This window comes from Trachinotus anak, unplaced genomic scaffold (genome assembly GCF_046630095.1).
Source record: "Trachinotus anak isolate AG129_WGS33_773 ecotype Australia unplaced genomic scaffold, CSIRO_AGI_Tana_v1 ptg000008l, whole genome shotgun sequence".
Classification (NCBI taxonomy): domain Eukaryota; kingdom Metazoa; phylum Chordata; class Actinopteri; order Carangiformes; family Carangidae; genus Trachinotus; species Trachinotus anak.
This window is the reverse complement of record NW_027273859.1, coordinates 24,656,553-24,684,339: the sequence shown is the minus strand read 5'-3', so window position 1 is coordinate 24,684,339 and position 27,787 is coordinate 24,656,553. Positions and strand designations below refer to the sequence as shown.

General features: G+C 40.2%; 1 protein-coding gene across 9 annotated transcripts in view; it reads left to right on the top strand.

Annotated features, from left to right (window-relative positions):
• The window catches only part of taok3a (TAO kinase 3a), a 65,000-nt gene that overhangs the window by 6,006 nt on the left and 31,207 nt on the right, over positions 1–27,787 (top strand). For 2 of the 9 annotated variants that reach the window (XM_071483706.1, XM_071483707.1), the window contains exons 2-3: positions 17,584–17,707; positions 25,836–26,081. In XM_071483706.1, coding sequence (XP_071339807.1) covers positions 25,950–26,081 — 132 coding nt within the window. In that variant the 5' untranslated portion in view covers positions 17,584–17,707; positions 25,836–25,949. Of the gene's footprint in view, positions 1–4,349; positions 4,380–15,801; positions 15,895–17,577; positions 17,708–25,835; positions 26,082–27,787 lie in introns of those variants that run through there. The other 7 variants (XM_071483700.1, XM_071483701.1, XM_071483708.1 and 4 more) reach the window with 5 other exon arrangements.

The window sequence follows — 27,787 nt, the reverse complement described above, 5'->3', positions numbered from 1 at the left end:
GGAAAAATGTGAAATGGATCTAGTCATGGCCCAGCAGCTGGTGCAGACCTGAGTCATGGCCTTGGTCTACTGAAAGCTGTTTTAGAGGGGAGGAAGTCTCAAGCCCAACAGATGTCTCATCAACAAATGCCTCCCTAGCCACCTCTGCTGTTCACTCGCCACTTTGCACTGTTGGAAATTGTCTTCGTCTGACCATCTTGTTTAGATCTTTGGCAAGCTGTAGAATACAGCTGTCACACATCGAACAGCTGAAAATATAGTGCACATTAGAAGACATTTATTGTGTCTTGTGTCCGGAGGCACATGCCAGCCTTTATTCACCTGGCATGTCAACATTTCACAGACTCTCTGCTAGCATAACGTCTGCATTAACTTGTTTACCACATGCAATATTGATATGCTATATGGCAAGATGCAGAACAGATTACTTGTTAGATACGTCATTGTTTCATGTGCAATACATGGACTGTTCTTCCCCTCTTTGTTTTCCTCCTCGAGCGTACTAAACCCTCTGTCATAAGAGAGGCATTTTGGCAACTCAGCCTGACTGGGTGTGGGAGGTTAGCACGAGCGACTTGATTACAGCCCTTCATTAGAAGCGCGCCTCCAATCCTTTGGCGAGGTTGCAGCTGTGACCATGAATTGCCCCCCCCCCCAAACCCCATTATGTCCAGCTACATCTGTCTCCAGCTCTCCTGTGAAATCTGCAAGCCTGTCTCTGCTCTTCCATGACTAGGCCAAGTTGAAGTGCTGGGGAATTATGAGCAGCCATCATCATCACCCAAAGAGACACTACCATTGCTGATGGCTGACTTGTGTTATCTCTGCCTACCACCACCCCTCCTGGGTCTGGGGCTTAATTTAGCTCGGCAGAATGAAGGAAAGTGCTTAGGCAGTCATATTTTTAGAACTGCATGGTTCACTGTAATAGGGGTCTTTAAAAAATTGAAAGTGTCATGTCATAGGCCTACAATTTGTGTCCATTCTGCTGACTCTCCCCTGCATGCAACTGTCTGGGAAAACTCTATGCGCTGCTAGCTTAGCGGAGTGGGGCATGTCAGCAAGCCTTAGGATGCATAATTGTGATGGACATGTTTGCTGATGTGAGTGGGGGTGAGGTAATACACTGCTCCACACTGGTCTATTTTGGGAGCTTTCTTTTGACTGCCCAAAGTGCTTCTGTGTCTCACAGTTCCACATCATAATTTAAAACATGTTTCCGGACCTGTCTTTCACTTCTTTTTAAGTGTCAACACAGAGCTCATTTCACTGGTGTGTCGGTTGAGCACTTCCGGGTCAGCACAACACTGAGCACTGTGGTCAGGGTTGGCAGCTTGTCATTATTTAATGCTTGACGACACGCTTTCATTCCATAGCATTACCAAATGTTGCAAGGCTTGTAAGGGTAATGTCACCTGGCATTGATCAGGCTGAATCTTTTTGGTCTGTATGCTTCTCAACCTGATGTGAATGCTTTATAACTCCTCTTCTATTGGCCTACCACAGTGTGCCTAACCCACCCCATCCCCCTAGTCCCAAGAGAAACTAGGCCTTTGCCCAAGCTCTGTGCATCCCTAATGCTGTGACTGGAAAGCCTCCATTGGGTCAAGTAGAGATTTGCCTCTGATGAATCTGTGGGAGATTGTGCTTTGCTCTCACAAGCCAGCAGTGAATCAGGCTAAATGTGACTTTTTTATTTTTTTTACTTTTTAGTTAAGTCTGTTCCTTAGCCTGGCTGAATGATTTTTTTTTACAAATTATGGAGGTTTCACTGTTGGACAAAATGGCTATTTTAACCCCTGATTCATCAGACTGGATGCAAATGGTGTGTCATATAGCATGAGGGAACAAAGGCGTTTTGCATGAGCCAAAGCAAGTGCTTCTGCCACCCTTTTCTTGCTTAACAGTCCATGTTAGGATGGCTTTGCATGCCTTTTTCAACCCAGAGAGCCCGAGGTTAAACTGAACAATTGTCCAATTAAACTGTGACTTGGAGGAAACTCTGCCAGTCAGCACCCCGCCCCTCTGCTTCCCATACTCATTCTCATTTCCTCTCTCACTTGCGCACACACAAGTTCTCATCATACACAAACACAAATGAACCAGATGCGCTGCGCTACAAAGCCAGGAGGCCACGGACCTTGGGATAATTGCAGGGATGATAACGTCCCAGAGGGCAAATGAGGAAATGGTTAAATTATCAGGCCATGAGGGTATCAAAGAAGCTCATGATGCACACACCCTTCCTGGGTTTTCATAGACAGCAGCTTTTATGACTCTTGTCAAGCTATTGTTTCTTGGTGTGAAACAGGGGCCAAGTCAGATAGGAAAGCCTTTTCTTAATCAGTTCATAGTGAAGGAGCAGGAAGCAGGCCAATATTACTGCCAGATTAGATTTCAAGGCTCAAGTTACTGTTCTCAGCAATAATCACGGGCTGGATTCTGTTGTTGATACTGTAACACACAAGAGAATTACGCAGTCTGGATGGACATTGGGACTTGGGACTTTTTAGTTGTACAGAAAATTGTGGAAGCCCACCCAGATGGCACATCTCCAGCAGAACAGAGTTGCAGCAATGTTGTGTCACCTGACCTGAGTACTCGCTGAATGAATTTCTCAGTTGGTGTTCAAAAGGTTTGGGGGTGTGGGTGGTTGTGTGTTGGGGGGGGAGGGGGGGGGGTCACTTACCAGCCCAACCATAAGACACACACATGTTTTCTCTCATTCTGATTTATTGGGCTCCAAATAAAAGGTTCCCATTATTAATTTATGGCCCCTCTATTTTCTGACAAATATTTGCAATACAAAGATTTACGTGATTAATTATTGATTGGAAACAAACATAGGACTGCAGGGTCTTGTGGACTGTAGGGCTCATGACGTCTGATCTGTGTGTACTGGTGAGATCAGACTGCACAGCTAAAGTGGAAGATTTCATGATAGTGAAAATTAACTGGAAGGAACTAGTGACTGCTCTCCAATCCCCTTTACCCCCTTCCCAAAGAGACAGGGTGTGAGAGGTTGCAGAAGTTAATGGATCCCAATAGGAACAGTATTGAAGGAAGTGCTAAAAACAGTACACTGCTTGCTTGTCAATCAACAAAAGTGTTTGCATACCCAATTAATTGTTTCAGTAATTTATCAAGCAAAAATCTCAAACCTTTGCTTGTTTTAGCTCCTAAAATGTAAGGTTTGGCTTCTTTTGCTCTTTTGTGTTTCTATAAATTGAATTAGTTTTGGATTTAAACTGTTGGTAAGATAAAATTTAAAGATCCCCCCTTTGGTTGTCAGAACTTGTAATGGGAATTGTTCTCATTGTAATAAATATCTAACTTTATTAGATATTTATTATTTCCTAGTCATTGTACACTGAACAGTGAAGGCAAAAAAGCATGATATATAACTTTGTTTATTTTGTGGTTTTTTTTTGGGGGGGGCAAATGAATTGACTCAAATATGAGTGTAGGGAGGTAGAGAGAGAGTCTGTAACTGTACAATTGTTCACGAAGAACAGTTACACTTGATGTGGTTGCCTTTTCACCATCTATTAACTGATAAACGAAATATCCACGAGGCCTATCATCTGCCATTGTGATAATATCATATGTGTATTAACACAATATCAATTGATTGATATCATAACACAATATCAATTTTTGTTTTTAGATATCATGGATATCTATGTCAGTATTGCAACACCTCTACATGTAAACTACAGCTGGCATATTGGTGCACATCAAATCTTTTTATGTTATTGTCCTGACCATCTACAGCTGTTCCTACAGACACAAATAAGCATGCTAACAATGGCATTCAGTTTAGTGTAGTTGACCGCATAATTATAATGTAGGTGATACCTTTAAGGCTTTTGTGTGAGTAAAATCTGTCCTCCACAGGCCAGATATTACATTTTTTTACTCCCCTTGTGTTTTATGTGTGTGTGTGTGTGTGTGTGTGTGTGTGTGTGTGTGTGTGTGCGCGTGTGTGTGTGTGCGTGTGTGTAAAAGAGGGTTGGATGAATCAGTACAGATCTAAAAGAGGAAGGGGGAGGCTAAGTTCTGAGCCTGAATTAATTCCCAAACTAATTGCGGGCAGACTTTACAGGGGATAAAAAGCTGAAATCCTAAGGCCTAAAACCCATGGGCCCTCTACCACTCTGTGTAAACCCCAGTGATGATGTACATAATTTATACTGTCAGTGTATATTTGAAAAAGAGGAAGAAGCAAAACACAGGGGAAATGACTCAGTGGCCTAGATGCATGTTTCCTTTTTGGGGTTTCCTCTGCTTAATTTCCTCCCCCTGTCTTTCTCTTTCATTTTGGCTGATCGTACTCTTTTCATTTTTAGGGGAAGGAGGAAAGGGAGGTAGGTAAGTAGGTGAGCATGCTTAGGCTTCTCCTTCTGCATGACATCCATTGAGGCATTATATCTAGATGAGTGAAATTACCCTCAATCTTGCACCACCTCAAGCAATTCACAGCTGATGTTCTGTGATAATCAAGACATTTCCGTGTTGACGCTAACAGCCCCTCTACTAAACTGATCGAATGAGAACAACAGGGGCACTGTATCATGTTAGCACTCAGTGTGTAAGACAAAGTTTGTGGTGTTTGTCTGGAACCACTTGCAGACTTTGACACATAAAACCCTTCTCTTCAAATTAAAGCCAGAGGCTCAGGAAATGAAATTAAGTTCAATTCAAATTTATTTCTATAGTGCTAAATTATAACATACATTATCTCAGGGCAACTTAGAGAATAAGGTCAAGACCTTACACTATTATAGAGAGAAACCCGACAGTTCCCTCCCTGAGCAAACCCTTTAACAGGAAGAAACCTCAGACAGAGCCAGACTCAGGGTGAGCGGCCGTCTGCCTCGATTGGTTGGGTTGAGAGGAGAGAAGTTAGGGAGAGAGGAGAAAGAGGGAAGAGGGGAAGAGAAGAGAGAGAGAGACCTGGAACAGCTGTACTGTTGTATTCAAACACTATCAGGCTGATTGTTATAATGATGATAATAATAATAATAATAATAATAATAATAGTGATACATACAGTTGTAATAGTGCTTTTGATAATAACACCAGCAATGAGAGCAGCAGGAATATGGCTCCATACACAGATATACTAGTGGTTGCAGGACATTTTTATTCAGTCTGTTATGAAGCTGACAGCTGTGGGAGTCCTGGCCATAAATGTATAACTGTGAATCACAACATCCCCCGCCACCCCGTGAGGCCTTGGCGAATGACTGCATGACATCATCTTTTTCCCTCCAAGAACATGGCCTTCAAGAAAGTCAAAGAGGGTGTCTCATTCACACAGCATAGATGTCTTACATGGAATCCATTCACTGACCTGTTTGGAAGATTTAGAATAGAGTTGTGTTCATTGCTTTGGCTTTGTCTGGAGGGCAGTCAGTACTGCTCTGAACTGTGCAAAACCTGGCAGATTAGGGAAATAAGATTAAAATGTCTCTTTAGGCAAGAGATCGAAATCTTAGTTCTCAGGCTTTTGCACTAGATCACATAATGAGGGGAAACCTGATTCACTCATCCTATCTGGAAAAGGTTTACTCATTCAGCTACAGTGTTAGGTTGATAGCTCTGCCACTCACAGCACCAGAGCATCACTCACACTCCAACTAATGCAGCTCAACCTGTCTGTTAATTTGAGTCTCTTTAATATTTCATTATGAAAAAAACTCAGCTGCATGTCCTACTCACTCTTTTCTCTTTTGCACAGCTTTCACTACAGAGCATCCAATAGGCCTCTATTAATCTTTCTGCTGCTCTTGATTGGAAAATCCTGTTGGGCTTTAGAGTAGCGCTTCACTCTTCGCTCAGCCCTACACACACACGCACACGCGCACACACAGAGGGACTTCTTCTTGTGGATGTACACACCAGATGATCTAGTTTTAGTTCTGTGTGTGTGTGTGTCAATGCACTCTGTTGATTAAATGACTATAGCTTCATGTATGTGTATGGCTCTGTACATGTGCCAAGCTTATGTGTGTTTGCACGTTTTCTCTCATACACTCAAACTCTATGGTACTCTCATGTATTTTGCATGGCCTTGTGGGAAAGCAGAATGGGGCTACAGCAGCAGGATGAGTCACGAGCTGGTTGTAGGCATTTGACCATCAACACTTGTTACTGTGGTGTCAGAGACACAACTAGGACTCTCGCAGCACAAGTTTTCTCTAAGACACACATGGAAAGAGCACTTGAGACTTTTGAGGGGCCAGAATATTTGATACGAGAGCTCAAAACTCTGCCATGACACAGTGGGTGCAAATCATAGTTAATCTGTATTGGCTGTCATGTGGCTTGATGTCAAACAGCCCCAAACCGATGACTCTCACTGCTGTCCTCTCTGCCATACCACCATTTATGAGCTAATATAGGCGCATATGCACTTAAATATTTTTTTTTTTATAGTTTCACAAAACATAGATCTTCAGTCATTGTGTGCATGCACTTTGTTTTTGTTTTGTTTTTCTGTATGTGTGCATGTTTGATTCCATAGCTGTCATGTGTTTGGGTGTGCAACTGAAGGGTATTTTTGCAGCCACAATGAAAATCAATACAGCTGGGAATTGATAGTGTCATAAACAGGCTCTGGGTTATTGCCTAGTCAATATGGCCCATCTAGTCACCAAGTCACAGCTGAGCCTGGATTAGATGTGGCCAGTGGCAGGGAGTGTTAAACACCAGCACCCATCGAATGGCCTGTCTTTTGCTTTCATACCAGTTTACCAGGAGTAGCATCCTGATGTGTCGCCCAGGGTCAATAACAACTCGGCACCCAAAGGTGAATACCTCAGTGACCAAACCTAATTGACATTTACTCTTAATTACTATCTGTCCTCAACAACAGGAACACTATTTTATTTTGCCTGTATTTGTATTCCTCTGCAACATAAGCTTGTAGGACATCTTAAATAAATCCCTCATGCACATAAATATCAAACTAAAACTTAAGTCTACATATGGTTTTTCCCTTTTTTGTGGATGTCATGAATAGAAAGCTGACAGCAGACATTGAAACTAACTAGGTATAAAAGTGATGAAGCACAGGCAATGGGTAAGAGTAAAGAGAGAAATGAGGACTGGCTAATAACAAATTTGGCTGGAGAAAAACAGGATAAACACCATAGAGACTGTAGTCTGTTATTCCATAGAGAAACCTTGTCTGTCTTGTTTTGTAATGATTGCTGGAAGTGTTAATGGATAGAAAGGAGTTGATCACTTCCTTTTTATTTCTTCATGCCACTTGAATGTTGTCTGTCCACCAGCATCAGTATCTAAGCCTCTCTAGCAGTCAATCATATCCTCCTGCTTGGTGAAAACCCCCATGCCTAATGTGTCCAATGAGCTGCGTTTGCTTGTATTAGAAAATACACTACTGGACTGTAATGGATCGTAATACCAGGTTTGTTATATTTTGTGGAATGTTACCAGACACAAATTTAAACCCTTGTAAATACCTTTTTTTTTTTTTTTTTTTTAGATTGAATTTCCCTCAAATCATACTCCTGCTGAGAGAATAATTTGCTTTGTTCATGTCACTGTGCTATTTTTGATTATGCTGTTATGGTGTAAGCATGCAAAAGCAGGGAAAATGTCCCAGTGGGAAAAGAGCTTAAAAGTTGATGCTTTTTTTTCTTTTCCCCATAGTATTCTTGTTGTATTAAAACTGCGATGTCTGAAGTTTAAATTTTTCCCTTTTTGAAATGTGACATTTTTCTTATTAACTATGTACATCACATTACAACCTTACAACTTTTGAGTGAGCTAATCTTCCAAGCAGGTTGTGTCACTGTAAAACTGGTGCAAAGACATTGACACTGTGAGCCGTACATACTACATCATTTGCCACCAGTAGTGTGAGCACTGAGAACGTGTTCATTTTGCAGCTGAATGTGGGCGTCATGAAACTGAGCTGGTGTAGACTGATTCTGACAGATTCTCTGTTGAACCAGATGACCTTGGGTCAGCTTTATGGATTAAATTTGGCTTGTGTGTGGGCCAATGCTTTACAGTTTACATCCTGTTAACCTTCTGATTGACTGATCTCCAGTCACCCAACCCTGTCGTTAGGTCCTGATATGGCCTCATTAGCCAGGAGGGCCACCACCTGAGCAGGCCATAGTAAATCTAAAGATGGAACAATAGGTTTTGAAGGCAAAGAGGTTGTGCTTGTCAGTGAATGTGTCTCGACGTAGATTTTTTTTATCTGACTTCTTGATGATGACAGAAAAAATGCATCTGTAATAATTGTATTGATTTGAGATTGTATGAGCTGCAGTCGGTGATTGTATGTTGGTGGCTGCTAACTTAAATGTGATCAAGAAACCCTGAGCATGTTTTTCAGTTGGAACTTTGAAGCATCCTGCCTGGTTACACAAACCAAACAAAATTCAAATAACATTGTGCAGTGCAATAGTGTTTCCACCCTTTAATTAAATATAGTCACAAATTGAACATAGGCTTATTTAATGTATGTAATTGTGTATGAAATTCTTGTTTGCTTCCGGTTTAATTTTGTCCATTCCTACAGAGGCAAAGATTATCCGAAAGTAAAGAACTTCCACTTGTTGATTTCTTCCTCAAGATAGTGATATCAGTTGAACAATAAATACAATAATGATTATCTTGTGTGGAACACTTCCCACAAAGGACAAAACTCCTACTGACAGCTGTTGTGTTTTCACTTGCTCTCCTCTGTGTTGTTCTGCTTTACAGAGATTCATTTGTTCCACCTTAGAAGGACTTAATCAGTTCAGTTGATCATTCTTTGTGATGGCAAATATCCTCACCTGTTATGGCAGGAAATGCACAGGTGTAACAAATCACATTAATGATGGTTTGATTTCTTTAGTCATTGAGCCAGCAAACACAATGAAGTTGGCACAACTAAATGTAGTGCAGGCATGATAATTATTATGTACATCTGTGATTTTCCTTCCATCACATGTAAAATCCACTGCTATATAAAGGTATTGGTGTTGAAAAGAATTAATTTTGTGGTGTTGGACAAATGACAGGAAAACATGCAGGTTCGCAAGTTTGGGAACCACTGAGATAAAGTCTTCCTGCTGCTGTACACTTCTTTCTTTAGTCAATTTTTGCTTCATCTGTGATTGAGATTCATCAGTCTCAACCTTTTTTCCTCTTTGTTAGGTCATGTACTCCCTCCTTCTCTACCTGTCTCTCTTTGTCTATCTTTCTTTTTCATCCTCTCCTTGTAACCTCTTTCTCTCATTTCACACATAAAGCCATACTATACACGTACAGGAAAGTGTCCTCTCACATACTCAAACTACACATACTCTTACTGACACACAGCCAGAACCTAAGGTAATTGAGTTGGAAGTAGAAGATCTAGGTTAGTGTGAGCCCTGGGGTGATTGTAGTGTTATTTTATATTTTTTTATTTATCTCAAATTCACTTGGGGACAGTGACTAAAGACATTATGGCTAAGGTGCACAGGCACAGTCTCTGCAAATTGCTTCAGATTAATTGAATGGTTTCAGACATAATTTGCATAAAATCCAACACGTGCATTTTGGTGTTTGTTTAGTGAGTCAGCTAAGAGGAGGTGGCGCTGGTGGAGTCAGGCTTTTAAAATAATGAACTGGTACTGTACAAGGTTTTTTGAAAAATGGAGTATGACCAAAATGATTGCCTGAGAGAGAAAAGAAATCACATAAACATGAAAACTCCCACACTTAGACATGTGTTCTACTGAGGGCATGTCACAAAGTCACATGGAAGGCTTGGATATGATTCAAAACGGTTTGATACTGGTAATAGTATCAGTACATTGTCATTCAGTACCAGTTTAAAAATGATTTTTGATAAATCTCTATTCCTGATACAGGAAATCATGAGTTAAAAAAGTCAAAAGTTAAAACACTCAAAGCAGTTTTCCAACATAACTGTTTATATTTTTTTTCAAGATCTTTAATACTCTACATGAATTCAAGTCACCTAAAAACTTAAACACATAAACACCGTCTTCATCCTCCCTCACTGTCTTCATCTGAGAATACTGGGCCATAAAAAAAGAATATTTCAGACCATTGAAGGTGGAAAGAAGGTGTGCAGGTATTTGCGATCAAGGTTCAGTTAATTTGCTCCCCTCTTTATAGCTTTTTGTCCACGTGGTAGATTCCAATCTTCTTCTCTGTTTTCTCAATTCCCAACTCTTACAGTCTGTTTTCAGCAAAGAATGCATGTAATCAACCCCAGTTAAACATTTATCAAAGCTGTTACGTGTAGTGTTGCTGAACATACTCAGTGTTTTGATAAAGAGGGTGGTTCCACTTGTTGTTTGTACATGCTTCTGTAAAGCCATCCAGGTAAAAATCCTGAAATACTGTGTGGTTGAAAAACAAAGCAAGCTAAAATTAAAAAACATGAGACATGTGTTCACATGTCTTGGTGTATGTGTATCTGTGGCTATTCTTGGGCGTCACCTTGGCAGGTCCATGGAGCAGTCCAACACCCCTCAAAAAAACAACAGTGGAAGGGCTAAAACAATCACTGTTAAAGCCGCGGTTATAGTGGATTACAGGGTATGCCCAGTGAAAGAATGTGTAATATTCTCACTCCAAACATGAAATAGGATCCGATTCCCTGGTTTGGTTAAATTGCAGCTTCCAAAGATAGAGGTGCTGCTCCACAGCTCTTCAGCTCTCTCCCTTGTTCTCTCTCTCTTTCTCTCTCTCTCTCGTGTGTGTGTGTGTGTGTGTGTGTGTGTGTGTGTGTGTGTGTGTGTGTGTGTGTGTGTGTGTGTGTGTGTGTGTGTGTGTCAGAGTAACCTGTTGATCTTTATAACACTCAATCCTCGCTAGTGATACCCATGAACAACCCCCTACTCCCCCTCCCTCACTTTCTCTGATGTGCAAAATTGTCTGTGAGGGACTGTTGAATAATTTAACAGGATGGTGATGGCGCTCTGTGACAATGCACTTAGTGTGTTTGCTTGTTTCATTCAGTGTGTGTGTGTGTTCGTGTGTGTGTGTATGTGTGTGTGTGTGTGTGTGTGTGTGTGTGTGTGTGTGTATATTTGTATTTATTTAAGGAGGAAGGGTTTGGAAAAAGACAATGTGGATATTGATTTTGTGTGTGTCTGTGAAAGACTGTGTTGGTCTGGAAAAAGCAAGATAGTAGACCACACACACTATTGACCAGGTTGAAAACAAAGCTGAGCTGAAAAGGCGCTAGTACTGATAGTTGCCAGAGAGGATGAATGGTTTTAATAGAGAAAACTCCAGGCTTCGCTCTGGAGGGATGGCCTCACACACTGGCCCCGCTGGATTCATGGGATTGCTCTATAAAAGCTTTCTCACTGAATGAGGCATAGTTTTTGTGTGGCAGAGTTTGTGTGACCAATACTGTGCGTATATGTGAATATCTGTATCTTTTATTACCCTGTCAGACATGTACAGATGTAGCCAATGCAAAGGGCAAACTGGTAATACTTTAACTGATGGGTCTTTCAGATAGCACCTTTGCCCAATGCTTACCCTCAGTACAGATGAAGAGATCTCAGTCTTCACTCTATATTTGGTTAGGTTTAGCTTTTGTGAATGTTTTTTACAAGCCTCCAGATTGGGAGAGAAGACTTTGGTAGCTTTAAGGAGAGAGAGTTTTCCAAGGCAACTCAAAATAATTACAAGGTCTTGTCCAGTGGTCAAGGGTTGTCTGTCTCCTCAGAACTTGTAAGTCCTTGAAAAAAAGTTTTTAAAGTGATCCATGTACACAAAAAGATTTAGATTTTGCTGGAAATTATCAGGACACTGAGATAAATGCTACTTTCATGTTGCAGTTTATCTGAAGGACTTTATTTTGTGAAGGGTGACATTATCATGCCCCATGTGAAGGCCACCTAACTACACCCTTACAGACTCCCAAAGGAAACTGTTAGTAATCTTTTAGGCTTACATTTATTGCTTGGAAATTCACTATTTAGTTGAGTTAGAATATAAAATTTACGGAGTCACTTACATGGCATTTAATAAATAAAGACAAAACACATAAACACATTTTATCAGTTTGTTTAATATTTGGTCTATGAAATGTTCCAAAATGACAGTGAGTTCCTTGTTTTGTCTGACCAACAAAGCAGGAATTTATGCCTTTAAAAAAATGATGCTTAAACGATTATCATAAACTTGCAATTAATTTTATGTCAACTCATTGATTAATTGACTAATTGTTTTCATTCTAAAACAGATAAGTCTCTTCAATTTAGTTGCAGAAATGCGTAATTGATCCAAAATTTTGCATGTATGTTGATATGCATGTGTGTGTGGTCAAACTATTACGAAGTTTAAAGTTTATATACTGACAGTGCCATAACACATCACATTCCAAAGCTCTGTAATGGAGTGAGAGTTTCTTCCCCCACAGCCCCTGGCTACTCCCAGATGCCTCACAAATGCCCTAGGCTAGTTTAAAGTTGTATAGATGCCGCTTTCGCCCAGATCCTATATATGGACATTTGCAAGGGGGAAAAATAGTGTGATAACTTTTCTCACGTGTGAAGGCTTACATGTGTTGTGGTTGTGCCTGTGCTGTTCCCATTATATAATACCCTGTAAGTCTACATCATTGCAAGTGGTTTTTCTGCATCAATATGGAGATTAAAATTGATACTGACCTAAAGCTTTAGGGCGAAAAGTGGAGCTGCTGTCTTCTGCTTAGCGTGGAAGTGTGAATGATTTGGCCTGACTTTGATTGAATCATGGCTTAAAGGTTGATAGCTTTTAACTGTTTATAATTTGTTTTGATGATAGTTGTGTCCAATGATACACCTGCCACTCACTTAGACTGTCTGCCTGCACTAGTACATTGCTACTACATTTGTCAGCCACAGGACCCTACCCCTGTTTGGCTGTGTATACAGGCTATACATTCTAGTTGAACTGTCTCAGCATTGATAGTTTTATTTTATTAAGACAACAGCAAATCAAACTTGAGTATGGTGTCTGCCGTTTCTCTGTGGATGTTGTGGTTACATGCTATACATCTTATCCACTCAACTTCCAGGAGACCCCAATATTATTTAGAGAAGTTCCCTTACCGATATCATGCACCAATCCAATACCATGTAATTCAATAATAAACTCTATAATTTCACACTTAGATAAAACATCAGTTTTCACAGACATCAATTCTTCTTTGCCGCTCTAAAACAGTAGCCTACACAGGAAGTTGCACTGTACAGCCACCTGCTCATGGGCAGTCATTTTTGTGAAGGGCAAGATCAATGCTCTAAAGTCAAAAGTCCTTCACACTCACATTTACATAACTTTTATTGGAAAGACAGCAGCCTGTTGCTAATAAAGATACTTACATTTGTTGTCTCTGCAGTAGTTAAGGTCAAGATTGAAAGGCCTATAAACTCATCTCTGATTGTATCTTCTGATAAGCTCTTCATCCTCAGAATGCTCTAGCAAGATGGAAAGGTAAAGATGTAAAAGGTCGTTGGTGCCAAGTTCAACTATGAACATCCACTACATAAGTAGCCACTGTGGGGTTTTGGGCTGTTTTTGCTTAAAGGCAACAAGAAGAAATTGCTTCAAATAAACTGCCGATTAAGAGTTGGCCCAGGGTTTTAAGTTGGTGAATAGGCCACTTATTTGTCTCGTATTTGCCCCTCAATCCTCCAGCACCCACATTTATGTTGGCATTAGCCTTAAATCTAATCTGAGGAGGTAACAGTCTTTGGTGTGGGTGTGTGTATGTGTGTGTTTGTAAGCATGCATGTCTCAATAGTGTCACTAAGCCTCTGAGATGAGAGCTGCCCCGAAGTCTCCAAATCCTGCTTTAGAGCATTGAGTATGTATGTGTATGTGTTTGTGTGTGTATGTGTATTCTTCACTCTGTGAAAATGAGTCACTGCTATAAAAATCCACACCATGCCGCTCTGGCAGGATAATCAGGACATAATGTTTAGTTTCTTTCTATCTCACTGGATTAGTTTATTTTCATCCAGGGAGAATTTGGTATATTGTGGAAATGGTCTTATATTTGGTTGCCTCAGCTTTATTTAAAGCGGTATTTCACTATGGGACATATGATTTGAAGCGCACCTACCCCCAGCATGACTCATCAAAAGCCCACCTCAGTCATCGTCAGTCACTCTGCAAATCATCAAGTGTTGAATTTGTGCACACTTGAGTCTCATTATCATTGATTAAATTCAGACACATCAGGATTCAAAGTTTTATAAGGACAGACTGAGTATTATAACTGGTATTTTTGTAGTATGTTAAGTGAGCACATTAATTCAGATTCACAAAATGTGTTCACATCTAAGAGCTAGTCAGTTTAACACGTTTAATCCACTGATGGATTGTGAGCTAATTTTCTGAGAACAATTGTTTGTTTGGTGACTTGCTTAAGGGTACTTAAATGAATTCACACACTCGACACAGTATTCCCTAGGTTTCCATCCAGGAACTCAGGTCATCATTTTATGAAGTCTTGAAAGTCTGAATAAAAAAAACGAAACAGAAAAAGACTTGAACTTGGCCAAAATCCTTCCCTGATACCTGATATCATATCCTTGATAAACTGTGTGACCAACCCCTCCGAAAACTGCTCTATTGGATTGTTTTGCCCAAGAACAGAAGTGCAAAAACAGGGTTGTTGAAACAGTTTGCTTAGCCAAATTGGGCCTTGCAAATTGACGGCTTGTGACTCAGGATTTGTGATTCATCTCACAGTGTGTGTCATGGAACAGGAGGAACGGAAAGTAGGAGTTAGATATGAGGATTTTGATCAGTAGCCAGTGCATCAGCGAACTTTGTCAGAAAGCCTGTGGTACAACATGTCAGGGTGTTAGAGCCTTTGCTTGACCTTAACCACATAGGCCTTGGAGGAAGTAAGAAGTTGCTACAATGATCTGGCATCACAGAAGTGACCTCAATAGTATATAAACACAAATACTTTGTTATGCTCAGTAAGTTTCTCTGTGTTTTCTGTCTTCCAGCATCTTATTAACCAAAAAATCTACAAGGTTGAGGTTGGTGAACTTTCGAGGTCCAGAAAGTTGCCAAATGGATCTCCCTCATTGCTTTCCTCCATCCCACTCTTCTTATTTTTCTCTCTCATCTCTTTTCATGTCATTACTGTTTGTTTTTTTTTTTTTTTTGCTACCACAACAGTTGACCTAATTTTATTTATTCAATGCAGCCATTCTTTCTGCTTTTGTCCCATTCACAGCAAATGTGCATACAGATCATACAGTATTTCTAAAACAGACATTTCTTATTTATGTAGCAAAATTATTCTTAGTACGTCCCTTAGCAGCAACATTGTTTAGTTACTGCAAGTCATTTGCTCAAGTGGTAAAGGGCATATTTTTAAAATAGCTTGTAAAATGATTGTGGATGATATTATCTTACTGCTCCAAATCAAGTAGGTGTGGATTTACTCCTGGTCTGTACAAGGTGTGTTCGCACTTCTAAGGAGTGGGAGAGGCTTGTGTTTTTTGACTTTTCCAATATAAAGCCAAAAACCTATATGGAGTTATAATGGGCCTGTTTTACTATTGTCTGACATTTTAAAAAACTAAGCAAGTAATCAACTACAAATACATATTAGTTGCAGCGTTGAAAGTAGTATAGGTTCAGATTGTATCTTAAAAATGAAATCAATTTAAAGCCTCTTGAAGATGGACTTGAGTAAAAGACACACAAACACTGTCTCACCCTTGCACTGTTTTCTAACTCTTTCTATCTATTTCTGCCTTTCTGTTGTTGGTCACAAATGCCAAGCAGGGTGGAGTGAGCGAGGAGGAGAAGTGCAGCCACAACTTTCCCAGAGGCTCATGCAAGCGTCAGTTTGTGTTATAAATCATTCAGGGACACTCGGTAGGGGCACAATACATTTTTATCCCTCTTCTCTCATCCCTCCATCCTCTCTTCTTTTATTATTGAATGCGGTTCCTCTGAGCACCCAATCTGCCGCTCGGCACGATCAAAAACTGAGAAGGGTAGGTTGGGGGGTGAGACCAGTAAGACAAGAGCAGACTAAAAAATGGTGGAGGAGAGGTAGAGGAGAAGAAAGGAGTTGCTCCAAATTGATTCCACACAGGAATTAAGTGGCTCAAAGCAAAGGTCATAGGGTCGTTTATGTAATAAATAATGGATCTACTGTACTTCCTGACTGTCAGGCTTCTGGTAGACAACAGTTGGTTCTATTGTGTGCCGGCCATGTAAACCACGGTGTGTATGGTACAGGGTCAGGTTGTGTTCAGTGGTAATGCTGTGAATGCTGCACCACCTGCTTGTCATAATGAAACACAGTCCCGTGGCTGGCAGCGCTCTGCTGTCAGAACAGCTCGCTCAGATTTGATGTGTATGTGTGGGTATTGTGTGTGTGTGTGTGTGTGTGTGTGTGTGTGTGTGTGTGTGTGTGTGTGACACACTGTGTGTATGCGTGGAAGAAATCAAAATATTGTATTTGTGCCTGCTTGTGGGTGTGAAAGCTTGTGTTTGTCCAAAGGGCTGTGTAGCATCCTTGAACTCACCTATTTGAAAGAGAGAGAAAGGACGTGTTCAGCCTGAAACAGAGGTCACTTCCCTTGTTTGAAATGCCAAGACATTTAGTTTGTGTTACTGTACACCCAATGCATTGTGGGGTAGACATTGGGCTCCCTGGCTGAGACACTGAACAGCCTTTATCTCAAACTGGTGACACTGTTAGTTACATTACCTCTACAAATTGAGGTTATGTTGTCATCCTTCCTGAAGCTGACAAAAGAAGGACACATTGCTGTAGATCCTGCGGTTGTTGGGAGGATAATAACTGACAATCATTAAAGAGATTTTCAGTGGCTGTTAAGTCATTCCACCATCTGCTGTTGTCGGAAAATTGAAAGCTTTACCTCTGTTTGTAGGAAGAACATCACCTCCCTCTCGCTCCCCTAGTGTTTTATGACAACTCTTTGTGCTGTAAAGTAATCCTGCAAATTTCTTATAAACTAGACTTGTGGCAGATGATACAAAATGTATAAATTGCGGTGTAGATGCTTGTGGAGGCTGCTAGTGTGTTATAGCTAATATCTCTGTCAAAAAGGAAGGTAAGGCAAGCACGCAGTCACAAATTGCATTAAAACATCATCAGTGTCAAAAAGGCAAAATGAAAAAGCCATATTTAAAAATAGACCTTTTTTTTTTACATTGTCATGCAATAGTCACACTTACAGCTACGTAAATGTGACTAAGGGCAATTTCCATTATAGATCAAAGTGCTAATTATTTCCTCAGTTAATCTAATAAATGTATAGAATTACCAGAAAATGGGCAATAGTGCTCATCACATTTGACCAAAATTCAAACATGTTGTTTTGTCCAAAGCCCACAGGTATTTACTACCAGAGAAAACCAGCAACTCTGCATGTGTTGGAACCAGTGAAATGTGCTAAAAGAATTTATGTTCTATTTATCAACTAATCGATTATCATTTCATCTCTAGTCACAAACCCGTTTTTTTTCTTTTTAACTTAAATTTAATCTCACCTTTATTTTGTTTCCTCCTCTCTCGTTTCTCAGGAACAGTCTTAATCCAGTCATGAGGAAAGTCGCCAAGATGTCAACTCTGGATTTGAACTGAGGAGAGAGGAAGGGAGAAAGAGAGGCAGACAGAGGCTAGTGCGACACCCCCTTTACACATTTCCTACCGGTAGGTTTGAAAATTGGTCAGTTATTGCTCTATTTCAGGGCACCCTATCACATGTTATCACATGTTTTGTTTTGGTTGTTTTTTTTTATCATAGTGTTCTGATTGATTAAAAATAATTACAACTTCCAGCATGGCATGAACAAAATGTGTAACAGGCTTTACAGGTGATTTATTGACTTGTCCAAAGGGGGGTGTGTGTGTGTGTGTGTGATGTTGCACTTAGACAGCCAGTGCAGGCACCAGTCAACTTCTAAACTGGTTCTTGTTTGCCTCGTAATGAAAGCTTGCTGCCCTGACAGTTCACTGATGTACACAACAGCTAACCAACTGTCTGGCACGCTGAATTAAAGCTGAGTCTGGAAGGAGGCTTGAACCATAACTTTCTCAAGTTGTCTGTGTGTACATACACGTGTGAGTTCCTGTGTGTAAGTATTGCTGCAGCATAACTGTTGGAGGCTGCTTGTTGTACTTTAAACCGGAAGCCTTGTAGCCCAGACTCTAAGTTGTTAGATTCAGCATTTGTATTTTGCAGCTATATAACACTCACACTGAAGTTGTGTTTGTGTTTTTTAAATGACTAAAATTTAAATATTACAGTTGAATGTGGTAGTTGATGGCAGCCTTAAAATGCAGATTCTTTTTTTAAACAACTGTTTCTAAAGTGCTGCTTGTCTTCTTTAGTGTGTTTTGAAATTATCTTTGGAATTTTTTCCTGCTCAGACATCTTTAAAGCTGTAGTGACTGAAGAAAGCCTGAGGTTTGTTTGTGAGTCTTTTGTGAATTGGGCAATAATCTAAATCCTTCTGTCAAGTTGTCATCATGGCACAGGGAGCCAACACCAATCATTGGATTCAGGGGAAAGACAGGCGTGTGTGTCTTAAGTGTACATTCTGTTCCGTGGGCAAATCTTGCTGCTGAGTCACACCCTAAGTGGGAAGAGAGCTTGAGGGGATTGGGTGTGGTAGAGGGGGAAAATTTGGGTTACAGAAAGATGAGGCAAATGTCTGAACTTCCTCTCACTTGCAGATTAGTGAATCTGAGGGCAGAGTGAAGTTTAGGCTGTTTCGAGCTGTCCAATTCTACAATAAGGTCAACAATAAGCCTTGCATCAGCTTAAAGACACTGCATACCCATGGTCCACCACACAGGTGTTTTCACTTATATATACCTGATAAGGCCTCTTTTTAGGGAACTGGAGATGTATACAAAATATACTTGGGTGAATATACTCCTCTATAGATGCATAGAAGCCTTGACTGACTGTAGACGGTTCTCCATGCTGTATTAATCCTGTTAAGGTCGTGCTATGATTTGAAGGGAGTGTTGGGCATTTCAAGACACACTGACAAACAATGAACTTTCTGTCCACCACCAGTCACTGTCAGCTGGCATCTCATTGTTAGTACACTGAAAGAGTCACTTTGGAAGTTGAAACTGACTCAACTTCCCGTAACTCCCCCTGATGCAAGGTTCAGTTTTGCTCTCTCCTTAGGAAAACAGTGGCTCCTTCAGCATAAAGTGATTTTGCTGCAGATTAAATGACGGCCATAGGATCTTGATCAGACAATATGAGATCATGAGAATACTAATAGTGTAATATTCACTTATTCAAAGTAGGGGAAGGTTTATTGTGTATATATGATATGTCTCAGTTTTACTCTTCATGCATCCTGCACGAACTCAGTGTGAATACTGTTCAAAAAATACTAAATACACTTGACATAATGATGGTGATGTCATAGTACTTGTGACTGAAGTCCACAAGGGTCCGGTCTAGAGGATTGACATTTGTATTAAGCTGTGGTGTTATTGAGGTTGTGCCAGTGTGTATACACGCGTGAATAGCTATACTGTGTCCATGCATGGCCACGTATATGGACTCCAGGTGTACTTCACTGGAGGAAACGCCACTCTCAGATTTTTCATTGATAAGAAACAACCCTGTCACAGTTGCCCCCTTGAATTGGCTAGTCATCATCATACAACCCTGCTCTGTGCATTTAAATAGGTTTCTATATTATTCATAACGAGGCTGACCCATTTAATGTCGTGCAGAAGACACGCACGTACACGTCACACATACGCATATGGTACTCTCCAGGGACCTTGCACTCTGCTGAGATGTGAGGCTCTACCGACTCTTTAAGTTTTTATTAGACACAATTACTGAAGTGCAGCGATTTACATTTTCTTCTGAGTGAGTGTATGATCCTGGCTTCTTTGCTCACTCATACATACATGTGCTCCTTCACACAAAAACATACCCAAAGCTCTAAGCTTGCTCTCTGTAATATTATTATAGAAGTTAAGGGGATGGGATCATTACATAATTCTTATTCTTTCTTTCGTAAACACATGCGCGCACACACACTTGCACACAATGTCTCAACGTGCAATTTGGCAGATTTACCAGTCCTTTTTTTCCGTTTCTGATTAGAGCTGGTGATATGAATCCCAGTAAGAATTCCCACAGTCTGTCTAATTCCCATTCCTGCCTAAACCCGGGAGAGGGGCCAATAAGCCGCTAAACCCCAAGGCTATACAAGCACATACACACACATAAACTGACACACACATATGGACACTCATGTCCTCCCACTGGCGTAACAGCACAAAAATATTTTCACACACCCTATTTACATGTGTACATACACATATGAGCACATGTATGCAAGCACTGTACTTCCACAGACATGTGTTTTCATTCAGTATACACACACAGACACACACAACCTCAGAAGCATGTACTTTACTTGGACCCTTGTAAGAGTTTATTTTGAATATTGGCAAACCCATGAGACAGAGTGTAAAATGATTGGTAAGAAATTCATGATTTCTTCCTTGTCAAAGCTTTCCTCTTTAAAGAAACTGAAAAAAGAGAGGGGTGTTACAAAGAGAATAGCAGACAAAGTCTTAGAGTTGGAGGATGTAAGAGAGGACAGTGAGGGAATGAATGTAATGACATGAAACATGGAGAAAGAACAACATAAAGTCGCTTTGCACTGATACAGAGGAGTGCAGAGGAGACTTGGAATTTCTGTCAAGTTGTTTTCCATCAAACATTATCTTATACACATCTTCTCCTGTCATATTTTTTCTACTATTTCTTGTATGTGCCATCTTGTTAATTCTTGTGATCTAAAAATAATGCACATACAACAATCCGTGGGTTGTTTGAAATAATTTTTTTCCTAAATCTTCACAATATTTTTTGCACAACTTGTCATTTAAGGTGGACCAAGTTTTAGTTCAAAATGTCACATTCAACCAAGTTTTACCCAGTCCACTAGTGGACCGTGGCTGTGTCTGATGGGATCTTTTTCTTTTTTTTCTAATCACGTTTTTTGCAGCACATGTTCTCCAGTAAAGCCATATCCACCAGCCTGATCGACTTAGCCCTACAATTATGTTGGTGCATCAGTTAGTCATAGCAACACCAACAGGGGACCTGCAGGGTGGGAGAGTGTTTACATTTGGTTGTTTCTGCTCGTGTGATTCTTGTGTATGCCTGTCAAACCTTGCCCTGCTGTTTACATGTGAGCTTTCATGTGTTATATGTGCAGGTACGGCCACTGGAGAAGTCCCAGAACAAGTTCTGCAGATCTTGTGTTTATGTGTTATTAGATTGTGTTTACTAATTAGCAGTGGCCTGTGTGGAAATATTGGATATTACTTAATGATGAGTTACTCTTGATGGGTTCTTTTTCAGTGCTGTGAATAAAATGTAGAGGCAAACACTAAGTTCATGTTATGTTTTGAAATTTCTTGATCAAGAAATTGTCAAAACTTTTAGATATTAGCTATCAAGACTTTCAGTGCAAAATCCTTTCAGTTGACCTCCAATAATCATTGAATCCTTCAGTATTTTCAGCTGTGTATGTGTGTGCTTGTGTCTGTGTGGATGTTGTCCCGGCTAGATTAGCATAAACCGTATAATCTGTCCTACATAGAATTTGTTTTTATGACATATAGTTTATTGTATATAGCAAATCTTTTACCCCCATTACGCACCCCCACAGTAACCCACACACACACACACACACACACACAACATCTCATTTACTCAGACATCAGTGCATGCATGCAAAGCATGTGGTATCCCTGAACATACACACTAATGCACACCTACATATAAGCACACTGTCATGCAGTGGTGTGTAACTGTGTACATGTTGTAAAGAATTCACACTCACACACACGAAACGTTTAATCTGTCTAAGCCATTTGCCTAATCAGCTCTCTCTCTCAGCACAATACCATTCATAGATCCACAGTAACCACACACGCAGACAGACAGACAGACACACACACACACACACACACACACACACAGCTAACTGTCCAAACACTGGGCTTTGCCGGACTAGTAACAGCTTTACCAAGTCCCCCGTGTTACAACCTGTTGTTGCCACATTGCATCACTTCACACATCTTAAGAGAGGAGGAAGAGGAGGAGGAGGAAGAGTAGAAAAGAGGGTGAGAGGGAGGTGTGCAATCTCTAGAGTGATCACATGACTTCGGTGTTCATTTGCTCCATTTCTACCTGTCTTTTACTCATCTACTGACTCCATCGTTGTGGTTTAGATCTGCTTTCAAAGCTGTACCACATGGAGTAAAGCTGCTTGCTTACTCTCAGTGGGTCTGTTTCCCTTTTTATTTCTCTGTCATATCTTCTCACTCTCTCCCCTTCTCCAATTTTCTCCCTCTTTCTTTCCCCAATTTTTGTTTTTCTTTATTATTTTGTTACCGTTTTCATTCTTGTCTCTTTTTCTATTCGTGAAAGCAGCATAGTCATGGTATGTGTTTATCCATGTGGGTGTGTATGTATGCATGTTCATGCTGTGGGTGTGTTTTTGATGGGGGTGGGGTTGAGATGGGGGGTTGTGTCAGGCTTTATTTCAGTAACTATCTGGAGCGAAGAGAGATGAGAGACAGACAGGGCTGATGCAACTAGAAGACACACACGGATACACCAACACACATGGACACACACAAGTCATATTGTAGGTAAACAGATATAAAATACTAGTGCACACAATGAAATCCAGGTAACAGCCCACACAAGCAGACATAAGCATTAACACACAGATAAAAGGTCAGATCTTTGATTCTTTTTGCACTGCCTAATTTAGTGGACAAATGATTAATTGATTAAATAATTATTTAATTTAATCAACAGAGAACTAGTTGGCAACTGCTTTGATAATGTTTTAATCAAACATCTGTTGGTTCCAGCCTCTCAAATGTCAAAAGATTTTCTGCATTTCTTTGTCATACTTTGACATTGTTGCAATATTTAGATATTTTACACCAGTAAAAGTAGAAGCAGAAATTACAAGTAAAGGACCTGTATTCAAAATATTGATGAAGTAAAAGTACATAAGTATTGTTGATAAAATGTATTTAGAATATCAAAGGTAAAAGTACTTATAATGCAGAATGGTGCCTGTCAGTGTTCCAGTATTATTGGATGTTTATTTTTGATGCATGAGCCTGAGCAGTACATTTATTTTGTAGCTGGTCAACGTGGAGCTAAATATAATAGCTTTTTGTTTGAAAAATATTAATCTGAAAAGTCACTAGTGGAGTTAAAAGTACAATATCTTCCTTGGAAATGTTGCAGAGTTGAAGTATGAAGTAGCATAAAGTGGAAATACTCAAGTAAAGTAAAAAAAAAAGGTAGTTAATATACTGATGATTGATATCTTACAGACAAATTGATGAATTGAGAACATTATTGGCATATTTATTGATAATGAAAATTATATTTAATTGCAGCCTTACTTTTATTTTCAGTTAGGTCAGAAGGGTATGAAAGTCTTTTCAACAGAACTGTATTGTCATTAACAGAATACTGTTCTCTTTTAGAGAATCTAATTTTTAATATACTCACACATCTCACTCCAGTGAGGATACATAAGATCTTAAAGATTTTTGACAGTGTTCAAAATGAAGTAGTTTTTGGAAATATGTTCATGCTTTCACCGAATCACTGCCAGATATATGATGGCTAATTTACAGCATTTAGTACTGAAAAAGTCAATTGATCGGATATTTGAAGAACCAGCATCACATTAACCACCTAAGGAAAGAAAAACAAGCCCAGAGCCTGATAGATTAGAGCAGTTTAACTAAGGGGTTTTCATTGAACTGCCAGTAACCATGAGTAGTATATAAATAAATCTGTATTCTACAGGCTCTATGCATACAGTTCCATTTCTATACTGTACTCTGCAGCTCACTGATTATTCGTAACACCTCTGTCAAAAGGCATGGAGGCCTCAGTTGAGGGTTTCATGCTCCTCAGAAAAGCCTCTCCAACCATCAGAGGCCTTAAGGCAATGAGCATGCACGCCTGCAAATGTGATCTTTCACATTATGTAAGCAGGTAAAGTGAAACCTTGCTCGTTGTTTATGTGACAATCTGTGGTTGTTTCTAAGCATGTTCTTGGAGCATTCCTAGAGAGAAATCAAAGCTTGATGGCATGAAATTGACTTTAGTCAGGCTACAGTACAACTGGCTGCCATCCCATATGCTGAAATGTTACATCAGCTTTGTAGATGGTAGGAGGCTGGCACTGTGCTTCAGGAAGCCTTTGAATATACAGAAGGTTACAAGAGGCCGTATATGTCTCCTTGTTGAGGTTTTCTTGACCAGCATACTACTCTCACCTCCTTTTGAGATGTTAATATGATAAGAAATAAATCCAGTTATCCAGTTATACAGTCCCAGCTTGAATGCTCTACATCATTTCACTGTTGTCCAAAAACATTGGGAACTTGGGTGTTTACAAAACTATAATTATATTTTCATTGACTCCACAGAGACAAATACCCAGCATCTCTTCACATAGGCCTTGAACACATGAGCACAGACAGAATAGCTTTGAGCTGCCTTGAGCCTTGCGTTTTTCTATTGAATGAGTGATGATACTGAACCTTGAAGTCACTTCCAAACAAGGTGTATTTTACAACTTTTTGGTGAGGTGAGCCATTTTGTTTAAAGAAAAGAGTCACTGGAAATCTGGAATTGGTTGGAACATAATGCAACATGTAAATAATAAATATCACATTGAGATTGGGAGAACATTTTGAATCTGCATATCCCCATTAAAGTTCTTGAACTTAATCATTGCAGTGGTAGATTCCCATACTGTACCTAACACAATGCCCCCAGAGCTGTGAGGCTGCCATCTTTGTGAACCTGGTTCCATGGAAGAGAGGGCACAGGACTTTGCCTTTAAGACTGATATTTTTGGAGTGGGTGTTATGGCTTAGATCCCTTTAAGAGTATGGGATTAGGATGATGCTGATGCTTAGTGTCTTGGCCTGGGTGCCTGTGTGTCTTGCTGCCTCTGCCTGTATGTCAGCTTGCTCTGTGTGGGGCTGGCCTTTGGAGCCAGATTTGCTTGCTACATCTGGCTGATGTGCACAGAAAAAAAGAAAAAAAAAAGAGAGAGAGAGGAAGAGAGAAACAGGAATGAAGGAGAGATAGTGTGCGACTGTGTGCATGTGTGTGTTGCATGTGCAGCGAAGCTAACTGGAGCAGGGTGTCCAGGATGCATACACGCTTCACAGCCTGGATGTAGCCTTGTGATATAAAGCGTTCAGTGTTTGTATGTGTGTGTCTGCACGCACACAGGCAACTGTTACATTGTGTGCATCTGTGGCAATGGTGCATCAGTGACTCAGCTTCAGCTGTCAAGTGTGTGTGTGTGTGTGTGTGTTTACATGAGCAAGTGTGACTGTGACTTGGATGAGCAGCAGGACAGGACTAGTCAGTTCGCCATCATCATATGACTGTCTTTTTTCCTGTCTTATCACCTATCAACTGTCTATGAGATGCACAAATGCAGACACATAGAAAGGCCAGCACACACACCCGTTAAACACACATGCACACACACAGACACACACATACACACACATGCAAATGTGGATAGTCTGGAAAGTAACATTAGATCAAACAATGTCTGTATGTGCCCGGGTATCAATTACCAACCTAAGTTGTGTGTGTGTCAGTGTAATGTAATGCTGTAGCATGCATGTTTGTAGTTTGTCCAGTGCAGTCCACAAAAAAAAAAACATGAGCTCATCGTTTGTGTTTTTTCTCTGTTATGTTTCCCAGGTCAAGCTGGCCAATGCCGGGGCCATCGTGGACATCTGGTGGCGGTAGCAGCAGCAGCAGAAGTAGTTTGTATGTGAGCGTGGTCCCTGGCGCCTAGCCCATGTCCAGCCCATAATGCCGTCATCCACGCGGAAAGGAGTGCCGAAGGACCCCGAGCTTGCCGACCTCTTCTTCAAAGATGACCCCGAGGACGTCTTCTGTGACCTGCACGAGATCGGACATGGCAGCTTTGGTGCCGTCTACTTTGTAAGTTCCAATTCACAAACACAGATTGAAGGAAATCGTCTAAACTTGAATTTAGCCGCCCAATAAATGTCCTCTGTTGAACTAGTTTTAAAGAGACCCTTGGTTGGATTGTGCTGGAAATGAAAAAATGAATTTCATTTTGTTTTCATGGTCATATTATCAAGACATTTTATATGACAAGCTTGGAATATGGATAGTTTTTCGCAGGCATTTGGTTTAGAATCCAGCAGCTTTTTGTTCCAAAGTTTTTAGAATATGACTGGACCAATAAGACATTGAAAAGTTATTGGATAGTGGGAATGATTTATTAGACTTTATTTGCTTTATTGGAACTTTTCAGCTGGATTTGAATAGTTCAGAAAGAAAGACTGCATGTGAATGAGAGGCTGGACCAAAAAAGTCACACTACCACTAAGCAAGACACTTTACTACATGATGATTATTAGTGTGCAACTATGGCTTTGATTTTATGTAATAACCAATTAACCTATATATTCATGTATAGATTCATTAATCGATGCACTGATTTGTTCACATATTGTAAGTTTTGCCTGCTGCATTATGATTCCTTGAATACAATTAAGTGGAGATGGATCCCCTCTTAGCACTTTCTCTGTAGCCTTTCTTATTAATCTCATCATCACTAATTACTCATCAAGCCTTTGATTCTAAAGCTGCGTGGAGGGAGGTTGAAAGCATCTCTCTGCTCCCTCTTTATTTCTTCTCCTCTCCGTTCATCTTCTCTCCTCTCCTCTGCCCCCCTCCAGATGCCGGGGCTGGGGGCGATAAGCCTTCTCCCTCCCTCCTAAGACAGCTGTTCTCTTGGTATAGAAAAACAGAGAAGCCGTCAATAGTGGGGCAGGATTTTCTTTGCTGCCAGGGTTTTACTATCCCCTTCTATCCCATGTTAGTTGCACACACACACACACACGCAGCCCTGATACATCACTAGTAGCCCTGGTGCCCATGTCCGTCTGGCTAACAGGCTCCAGTGTGTGTCTAAATCCTGCCCTGATGCCAGTGCTGTGCTCACTGACACACTTACGCTGTTCGCATTACAACTGGTACACTGCTAGCTTTAGCTGTTAGCCAGAACAGCGTTAGTGAAAGTGTTCCATGGCTCGTTTTTTTTTCTTGATGAAAAATACTGATGTTAAATACTGAAGTGACTGGTCTGCTAACAAATATAAGAGAATATATGTCTGTACATGTCTATAGAAATAACACTTAATGATAACATTGGTTCTTGTGCTAGTATAATAAAAATATATGGGGAAATGCTCTGTAACTTGTGGTATTGTTACTGTACTAACTAATTAAAATCATAGTTAAATTATCAGTTACATTGCCTTATCTTTGATTGATGCAGCATTCTTTAGGAGAATATGAAGTGTAAATTACAACATTGATTAAATTTCACCCTAAAAACATTCAGGGGAGGTGAAGTACTCTTCCCTCTTAGTGTCAGTCATTCTATCCAGAAAATGGGGTATCCTGCATGTAGCTTGGGAAGCAAATCACTCATTAAGCTTATTGCTTTGAGCACACTGTCATAATTGATGATGACTTACATAAGCCTATCAACATTTCTATCAATTTATAGAAAGAAAAAAAATGATTCAAATTCAAAGTGATTCAAATCAAATTTAAAATTAAGTTATAAAAGTTTAGCTCCCATCCCCAGTGGAAATTATGCCCTTGGGCGA